Consider the following 10,155-nt stretch of genomic DNA (forward strand, 5'->3'; position numbering starts at 1 on the left):
CACACAACAGTCAATATTCAAGAAAAGGGGTAGAAAACATGATTAAAATCATCTTTAAATTTTTAAAAAGCTCATGTCGAAAAAGAAAAACTTACCTAGAACTGGAAAAGGGCTCCACACAAAAGGATGAATGATAATGAATCCGAGGACGTGTAGATATTTCAAATCAAGACTATTTAGTAATTGATAAAGCGAAGTAGTTAAGACTTTAATCTTATTTTATACACGGAATGAATAAATAATACTAGATTTTATATTAAAATAATGAAGTGAAAGGAAGTGCTTGGGAAAGTGGATTAAAGGGACAAAAATCAACAATAATGTCAAGTCTTTACGGTGTCTGGGAATATAATGTGGTCAACTGCGACTGCTTCACCTTCACATATCCCAATGTGAAATCGTGAACCTCATTTGTTTTTACCAACAAACTTATATAATATTGAGAGCCCGCATTATTAGTACACAGGTATTGACCATGATTTACCTATAAATAGATAGGGGGTAAAATCATATATAATTTGTTTGAATATTATTTTCAGCCGTTCTGATATTAATTAGGTCATTTTTGTTATATATCGTTTCTGCAATTCTGCCTATGTCTCCTTTCATCTTTCTTATATGAAATCCGTTTATTCAAACATATATTGTATAAAAGGAAATATATATATGCTCTAAGGTACATGATGAAACAACTCAATTAATGTATATATTATTCTTACTTTATATATAATTAATTTATTTAACATATTGTTACCAAAATAATATTATTATCTTTAAATGTATATATCCATGAATTAAAAAACTTACACATAACCATGTGGTGGTATGAACAATTACACTTAATAGTGGAGATTGTCTTGTGCTTGCATGTAAAACATAGAAAAAGGGAGGAACCTACACAACTCTTACGTGGCTCTATGTCGTCTTTCTCTCCTACTAGACCCACTCTCAATTAAAAATAATTCGGCCATCAATGGCGGCCGCTTTCAAAAATTGAAGCTTATAGGCGAATTTTCAACCATGGAAAATAAAAAAAAATCACTTGTTATGAAATTTCCTTTAACAAGAAGGAAGAAAGGTTCTCTCTCTTTTGCCTATATATATATACATTAAAACATCGATAGTTGTCTCATCAATATTTTCTCTTTCCTTGTTGTTTACATCAATAGCAGCCTAAGAAGACAAGAATTGCTAAATCAAGCTAATTGCATATCACCAAGGGTTGCTCAACTACTCTTTTATTGATTATTACGTTCACTCACTTAAGCTATATAGAAATATTACTTATTGCTTCAGTTCTAGTTCTGGCAAAACCAGGCGAAAATGAAGTTTGGAAAAGAGTTCTCGTCGCAGATGGTGCCGGAATGGCAAGAGGCATACATGGATTACGATTACCTCAAAGTCCTTTTGAAAGAAGTCCAACGTTTTAAACAAAGTACTAGGCCACCAGCCACCCCAGGTGGGCTAAAACGAAAGTTATCTCTATACAGAGCTTTCAGTGGCCTAACGCAGTTGCAAAGACATGGTCCTGTGAGCCCATCCTCTGCATCGGATATTGAAAGCCAGCCCATTTTGGTGAATTCGGTGAGCAAGAATGGGGATCGTAGTTATGAAACCACGTTTCTTATGTCTGCGGATGAAGGAGGAGAATATGAGTTGGTGTATTTTAGAAGGCTTGACGATGAGTTTAATAAGGTGGACAAGTTTTATAAGTCGAAGGTGCAAGAGGTGCTGAAGGAGGCCGAAATTTTGAATAAGCAAATGGATGCTTTGATTGCTTTCAGAATAAAAGTGGAGAATCCGCCAGCTTCTTATTTCGACCGGACGGTGGAGATGACTCGCTTGGCTTCGGATATTGCAGCTTCTACCGCTGAACTGTCCATTTCTACTCCAGCTGGAGCTAGAGCAAGCGGTAAGTTTAATAATTTTCTAATAGTAAACAAGTTTTATGTTTGGATTATATTATTAATTCTTGTGTTTACAGGAAGACAAGCCCACATGGATGTGATTGAAGAGACCGGGGAGAGCAGCCATGGGCAGTCAGATGAATCAAATGATGATAAAGATGAGATTAAAGAGAAGAATACTATGAAGAAGAGGGTTCATGAAGAGACGAAGAAACCTGTTGAGGTGAAGGCACCTAGACCTAGACCGGCTCCATTGGACATACTCCAGAAGGTGCAAATAAACAACCCAAAAGAAACTCCTCGTTCCACCATCAAGACTGTCCTCGGGGTTCCTCACCAGACAGAAATTAAATTCAACAGAGAAAATCTAAGAAAAGTTGAAGACCAACTTAAGCGGGCTTTTGTTGAATTTCACCAAAAGCTGCGTCTTCTAAAGAGTTACTGGTAAACTAATGACTGTCGCTTCATCGCGTCTTCAGTTTTAGTTTTTATATAAATATTTAATAATGGTATCTGATCCTTCTATTTATGTATGAAACAGCTTCTTAAATACCCTGGCGTTTTCTAAGATCATGAAGAAATACGATAAGGTATATCCCCTCTCTCAAAAACCCATTTATGCTTCCAAATTCAGTGATGATGGACTTAAATTAATCAAACTACTTCCTCAATTTTTGCAGATCACTTTAAGACATGCATCAAAATCTTACATGAAGATGGTGGATAATTCCTACCTTGGCAGCTCTGAGGAGGTGAGCGTTTAGTAACAAATTAAAAATTAAGTTTCTTTTACAGAGAAGCATGTATTTGCTCAATTAATTATCAGGAGCCACTCCTTTAATTCCTTATATATATGGAAGTAAAATCTGAGATGTGCTATTACAGGTTTCTAAGCTTATAGAGAGAGTGGAAGCTACATTCATCAAGCATTTCTCAAATTCAAACCGAAGTAAAGGCATGAACATCTTAAGACCAAAAGCCAAGAGAGAAAGACACAGAACAACATTCTCTACGGGTAAAATTCTTATTTCAACTCCATTAAACCCACTCAACTACATAAACATTAAATGCCTATGGAGTTCTGTCACCCTTCATTCACACTCTTGAGGGTAATTTTTCAGGTTTTTTCGCTGGTTGCACAGCTGCTCTCATAATAGCCGTTATATTTATCATACGTACCCACGATATTCTGCACAAGGAAGGACAGAAACAGTACATGGAGACCATGTTTCCTCTTTACAGGTAATAACCAAGATAATTTGGTCTTTGAGAGTTGTCTTCGTCATTAATTAAGCAGATATTCAAGTAAATAATCTACATGTTTGACAAGTTATCAAACAAATTGTTTTGCAGCTTGTTTGCGTATATTGTCCTGCACATGGTTATGTATGCTGCCAATATATATTACTGGAGGCGGTACCGAATCAACTATTCCTTCATATTTGGTTTCAAGGAAGGAACAGAGTTGGGTTATCGACAAGTTCTACTTGTGGGTTTTGGTATATCGGTACTCGCGCTACTCACTGTGATCGGCAATCTTGATATGGAGATAGACCCCCAAACAAAAGATTACAATGGATTGACAGAATCTCTGCCTTTGATCTTGGTTTTGGTAAACATAATTGAACTCTTTCTTTACTCTTCTGCTCATTCAACTTCCATAAATTTTTATACACTCAACTATCTATGATTGTTTATTTATTTATTTTGTGTGTGTGCAGGTTCTGCTGGTTGCATTGTTGTTTCCATTCAACCTCTTATATCGCTCAAGTCGCTTCTTCTTCTTAGTATGTTTGTTCCACTGTATTGCTGCTCCTCTCTACAAGGTAAAGTAATAGTTGTAAGACTTAGTAATGAAGATCAAAAAATTTAACTACAAGGGACAGGATTACTTATTTTATAATTCTTTCCCCTGCAGGTCACACTCCCAGATTTCTTCTTGGCAGATCAGTTTACTAGCCAGGTTTGTGAAATGAATTATGCAATATGTAAGTGTCAACCATACAAAAGTCAAATTAATAATTAAACGTTTCTGTCATTGAATTGTTTCAGGTGCAAGCCCTAAGAAGTTTGGAGTTCTACATTTGCTATTATGGATGGGGAGACGTTAAACACCGCACGAACTACTGCAAACAAAGCACTGTATTCAACACTTTTAACTTCATCGTCGCTGTGATTCCATACATGTCTCGCCTTCTCCAGGTACACAACTTAATCTTTGCTTTCAGTTTATTTTGTTCTATTAAACTTGATCAGCCAATTAAGAAGGTAGCCGTTTCATTTTCAGTGTCTTCGACGCCTTTTCGAGGAGAAAGATCCAATGCAAGGATACAATGGCATCAAATATTTCCTTACAATTGTAGCGGTTTGCATGAGGACTGCTTGGAGTCTTAACATGGGAAAGGGTTGGGAAGTATTGGCCTGGACTTTCTCAGTCCTTGCAGCAATCTTTGGTACATATTGGGACCTTGTTTTCGACTGGGGGCTTCTTAACCGCCATTCAAAGAACCGTTGGTTGAGAGACAAGCTCCTTATATCTAAAAAGAGTGTATATTTCATTGCCATGGTAAGTAGTAAGAACACAAGAAATACAGTTTTGAAATCAATTCTGATAGTCTATTCCTAACCCACTTATATATGTTCATCAAATTGCAGATATTGAACGTTCTTCTGAGATTCGCATGGATGCAGACTGTGATTAAGTTTGACTTCACCTTCATGCATAGAAACACCTTGATTGCAACTGTTGCCTGCCTTGAAATCATTCGTAGAGGCATATGGAATTTCTTCAGGTGAATTAAGGAGCCCTGAAGCAGAGAGTTCATTAATTCTATGTTTCATTTCTTTTATTTATTTGATTAAACTCTTCTGTAATTGATCAGGTTGGAGAATGAGCATTTGAACAATGTTGGAAAGTACCGTGCATTCAAGTCAGTACCACTACCTTTCCACTATGACGAAGATAAAGACCTGTAAAATATATGAGTTACCAAAGGCTTCAGCAGAAATTCTTGACGATAAAATTACGTGGAAGAGAAGTTTCTTGTTATTTTTAGTATCATTTTTGTTTTGTACTTGTATATGTCAGTTGATTTTGTCAAATTCTCAAGAGGTAAATGCTATGTACATGTGATGAAAGTGTAACATTTTGATCAATGGAAATAATTTTTTTTTGGATTTATTAAATATTGGCTCCAGAATGTCAAAAAACACGTCCCAGAGACACAAACTTTCGATCAGCTTAAAATTCCTTTGGCTGCCTCCTGTCTGGGCTCTAAAACATTAAAAAAAAGTGGTAAAAAACGAACCATCATACCATTTTAAGCAGACAAAAAGGCACAGTGTTGAAGACCAGAAATTAAAGGAGTTATTGGCACCGGAGCCGTCCCTGGTCTTCTAATTTGACAGAGGAACAAGACATATTGACTGGTTCTTCATGTCCTAAAAGGGGAAAGCTCGCAGAATCCACATGTCAAACAATTCACAAGTCAATTAATTATAATTAAGGCGTATAATCTTTACCATCTTGTTACTCAAAATCTTGTAAAATGACCCTAAGAAACATTTTTTCCCTTCTGCTTGCAATGGATTTCAAACAAGTTAAAGGTAGAACTCAACTTAAGCTTCTTTTACCACTATCTGTGGCTGTGCCAACTGCCAAGCAGCACCCCTGAAAGAGCAAAAACTTAGTAAAGGGGATAGAGTTTTTGTTGTTATGACAAATGTCCAGGTTTAGATTTTGGTGTGCCATTATATCTGATAAAATGTGCACCTTCTCTTTTTTCAAGAATGACAATCATATTGCCGCTGGTTATACTGATACAAGCATTGCTATATTAGATTAATGACATAAGCATTGAAACACCAAGATCCAAAATCAAACAGTTGAGTCATTTATAACTAAATAACAATAGATTCTCAACTCAAAAATCATTATTCATTTATTATTGAAGTGACCAGTTAAAAACACAGAAACTTGTACTTCTCATCTTTTAACTATCTTTAGTAAAACCAAAAACCAAGAAATTTAATTTCTGCAGATTCCCATGAAAAAATAAATAAATAAATAAAAATCATGTTTAGAAACAACAATAGTTCCTTTAAAAAAGAAAAAGAACGTTATTCATAAAACCATCTCAATTTGCTTCAAATCATCTGAATCCGTAACCTTTTACTTGGTCTGTGCCTTCCTCAAAGTACTAGTTACTGCAACAACTTGTCCAGAACATCTTCCTACTTTTCAGAATCTTCAATAGAATTTTCCAACTATATCTAAAACTTTCTTTGCACTCACTACCCTTTATAAACAAGCGAAACCCACACCCCCCCACCTTCGCCTTCAATTTCTTTTCCATTATTGATTACGTTTCTTTTCCCCTAGGGGGCTGTGGTTTTTATTAGAGGAAGACATTTTAGGATTTTCCATTATTGACCACATTCTTTACTCTTGGGGGGTTTTGGTTTTGTTAGAGGATGACATTTTAGGATTTCATGAATCGACTCAGTGAGTTGGGATTATGGGGGTGTTTGTCTAAGCTTATAAGCCAGTCAAATTAGCTTATAAGCTCTAAAATTAAGCTGATTTGTTTGTTTATAACTTTTTTGAGCCTATAAGTTGAGCTTATAAGCAAAAAAAAAAAAAAAAAAAAAAAAAAAAAAAAAAAAGTTGGGGGGGAGGTACTTTTTTTTTTTGGCTTATAAGCATTCTGCTTATAAGCTAGTTTGACCAAGTATATTACCACATTATCCTTATTTAATTTTAAAATTCCTTAGTATACCATTGTTTAATGTAGTACCATTTTTTGTTATTTTATAATAAAATATACTTATAAGCCACATTTTACCAAACACGTCAATTACTTATCAGTCACTTATAAGTATTTTAACCAAACACGTAATTGCTTAAAATTTCAAATGCTTATAAGCTAAAATTAGTTTATAAGCATTTGTTACTTATAAGCTAATTTTCATAAGCTCAAACAAACACCCCCTATGAAATCGGTGAGCCAGAAGGGAAGGGGAGTTTTTGAGAGCGGTTTGTTGTTCTAGTCATTAAAGAGAGAGAGAGAGCCTCCCCTGAGTCCCTGACTGGTCCTTGAGCTTCTGGTCTACTTGAACTCTTAGACAAGGCAACAAGGAAATTGACCAAATTAATCAAGAAACTCCAAGATGAGAAAAACATTTCTTTGACATATTTATACATAATAATCTTTACCTTAACCACCCAAACATATTAATCCATCTTTGTTATCCTCTTTATATTAAAGATTATTATTGAAATGTCAATTATATTTTTCTTCACCTTACAAATCGCTTTGCTGCGACTAAGAAACGTGTCACAATAAGGAATATGTCCATTGGAAGGATAACACAAAGTATATACCATAGTCATTTTGAGTATGGTTAGTCTGAAGGAGAAGGCAAGAGAAGCAGAGATAAGCTGCCAGATAATGCCAAAAAGAAAGAAAAGAGATGCTGAAATATGTTTTGTATATTGTATTGAGATGTTTACATCACTTGTACATTGCTGAACTTATACAAAAAGTGTAACAATAGAAATGGTAATACATTCATGTAATTAAGGAAATCACGGATGATTGATATGAAATCAGGGATGATTGATTGCATAATTTAAGCCATGATTGATGAAATGGATTGTATGAGATTAAGCCATAATCCTAGCATTCCATATTTTATCACTCCTCCTCAAGCTTGTGGTTTGTATATGTTATAGACCCCAAGCTTGTGAAGTAGATATAAATGTTGTCTACTGTATAATGGTTTTGTAAGATATCTGCTGGTTGCTCCGAAGTGTGAATGTCCATGGTCGCAATTATCTCTTCTTGAATTTTTCCTCTAATGAAGTGACAGTCAATCTCTATGTGTTTATTTTTCTCATGGAACACCGGATTCGCTGCAATGTCATTGGCAACTTTGCCATCACAGTATAAGTGAACAGACTTACTTACTTGCACCTCCAAATCTTTTAATAGCCCAAGGATCAAGTAATTTTGGCCATAGCTCTATACTCAACCTCTGTGGACGACAGTGATATTGTCAATTGTTTCTTTGTCTTCCATGATATGAGGGCTCCTCCAAGTTTTATATAGAAACCAGTACTGGTGATTGCCTTGTCATTGGACATATGACCCAATCTGAATCACAGTATGTCGTGATGTCCAGATGCTCATCCCGAGGTAAAAGGAGTCCTAGGCCAAGACAACCCTTCAAGTATTTAAGTACCTTAATTGCTGCATCCATGTGAGACTGCTTTGGCCCGTGCATGAACTGGTTGAGAATGTGCGCTGCATAGCTAATATCTGGTCGTGTCATTGTAAGATAGATCAAAGGTCCCACAAGTCTTTGGTAGTATGAAGAACTTTCAAGAAGTGGATCTTCTTCTGGTAACAATATCCTTTTATCATACTCTGGAGAATTAAGTTTGGTGTTCTGTTCCATAGGAATGACACTTGGCTTGCATCTCGACAATCCAGAATCTAATATGAGTTCTAGAACATATTTTCGTTGATTAAAAGATATTCTTGTCGGAGACCTTACAATTTCAATTCCCAAAAAATATTTTGGCTCTCTTAAGTCGTTGATATGAAAATGTTTGTTGAAATGCTCTTTTAAAGTTCCAATGGCCCCTTCATCATTTCTTGTAATTAGGATCTCACCGACATAAATGACGAGAGCAATGAAGGATTTACCTTGATGCCAGCAGAAAAGGGCATAATCATGCTTTGACTGAACAAAACCTATGCTTGTGAGTGCCTTTATGAATTTCGCATTCCATTGGCGAGATGCTTGTTTCAGGCCATATAAATATTTTCGCAGACGACATACCATATTCTCCCTATGTCTATGAATCCCCGGAGGTAAATCCATGTAAATCTCCTCATGAAGATCTTCATGTAAAAAGGCATTATGAACATCCATCTGGTGTAAAGACTAGTCTTGAGTGGAAGCAACAAAAAGTAGAGCTCGAATAATGACATGCTTGGCAACAAGAGAAAATGTCTCCTAATAATCAAATCCTTCATGTTGTGTGAAGCCCTTAACAACTAGACGGGCTTTGTAGCATTCAATGGAACCATCAACACAATATTTGATATTGTACACCCACTTGCATCCAATTGGTTTTTAGTGAGCAGGATGAGGCACTGTATCATAGGTATGATTTTGTGCAAGTGTATTGAGTTCGTCAGCCATAGCTTGACGCCAATGAGATTGTTGGACAGCTTCAGAGTAATTGGAGGGTTCTCTGTCTATCTGACTTATACAAATCCTGTGGACAGAGAAAGACGGTCACAATTGACATAATTAGATGTAGGATAAAGGCTACCTGAAGGATCCGGAATTGTTGGACAAACATAATCTGCTGTCCATACAGGTGGTCGAGTAGGACAAGAGGATCGTCTCTGAGGAACTGGCTCTAGAGGCATATCAAAGGACCTTGTAGGAGATGTAGGTAAGGGTTCACGAGACTCAAAAGATTTTTTTGGAATTGTATCAGAATGAGGATTAGTAGTGATTGGTGAAGGACCGGAGTCTGTTGGTTGTGTACTGGTGTAAATGACAAGGAACATGATGAAATGAGGAGAGATTGATAAATCATCATCCAGAAAATTAGGCAAATGGATGTGTAGTAGTGGTTGTGCTATTTGGAAAAGTAGTACGAGGTTGTTTTGCAAGAGGACAAATAGGACACTGAGGTTGAAGAATTGAGGCACTGTGACCCAATCTTTGATGGAAAATAAAGGAATTTTTATTAATATTTGTATTACAATGAGAAGTTTTATTTGTAATACAAGAAGATGACGTTGAAATTCCTTAAAAAAATTATCAATTGTCCAATAGTACAAACCATGATGGACCTTGCCCAAGCCCTGTAAGGGTGGGATAATCCGATTAATCGAATCGGATTGGGTAAACCAAATTGGTTATTCGGTTCAAGCAAAAAGCTAAACTGAAACCGGGCCGGTTATATGCAAAAATCAAAGTTAAACCGAACCGAATATGCAATTCGGTTATCCGGTTAACTAGTTTTAAACCGGTTGTACAATTCAACCATAAATTCTTTATTTTTTACATTTAAGTCCCAAAATTCAAATATATATTATTATATATATAATTTAATGTTGTATTTTTTTTTTGGGTATTGTTGTTGTATTCTTTGTGTGAAAAACACATTAAATTGTCTATTTTCAAATAATGGATCTAGAATATGAAATAAAAAGATAAAGTA

At 35.7% G+C, this 10,155-nt stretch overlaps 1 protein-coding gene across 1 annotated transcript; it reads left to right on the forward strand.

Annotated features, from left to right (window-relative positions):
* Nucleotides 1–1,132: 1,132 nt before the first annotated feature.
* On the forward strand, nt 1,133–5,093 carry LOC116120590 (phosphate transporter PHO1 homolog 3-like). Its single transcript, XM_031406543.1, has 13 exons — nt 1,133–1,912; nt 1,985–2,351; nt 2,449–2,497; nt 2,588–2,659; nt 2,793–2,922; nt 3,029–3,149; nt 3,261–3,519; nt 3,629–3,733; nt 3,826–3,870; nt 3,960–4,109; nt 4,195–4,473; nt 4,563–4,699; nt 4,790–5,093. Exons 1-13 carry the CDS (start codon nt 1,324–1,326, stop codon nt 4,881–4,883), a joined length of 2,397 nt encoding a protein of 798 aa, XP_031262403.1. The 5' UTR covers nt 1,133–1,323; the 3' UTR covers nt 4,884–5,093.
* The last annotated feature ends 5,062 nt before the right edge of the window (nt 5,094–10,155 follow it).

This window comes from Pistacia vera, unplaced genomic scaffold, assembly GCF_008641045.1.
Source record: "Pistacia vera cultivar Batoury unplaced genomic scaffold, PisVer_v2 Contig94, whole genome shotgun sequence".
Taxonomy (NCBI): Eukaryota; Viridiplantae; Streptophyta; class Magnoliopsida; order Sapindales; family Anacardiaceae; genus Pistacia; species Pistacia vera.

Bases quoted from the DNA above. Each gene is read 5' to 3' on its own strand.
- LOC116120590 (XM_031406543.1), top strand. From the start codon at position 1,324: ATGAAGTTTGGAAAAGAGTTCTCGTCGCAGATGGTGCCGGAATGGCAA. The intron at 1,913-1,984 runs GTAAGTTTAATA...TTGTGTTTACAG, and splicing joins AGCTGGAGCTAGAGCAAGCG to GAAGACAAGCCCACATGGAT. The intron at 3,871-3,959 runs GTTTGTGAAATG...GAATTGTTTCAG, and splicing joins CAGATCAGTTTACTAGCCAG to GTGCAAGCCCTAAGAAGTTT.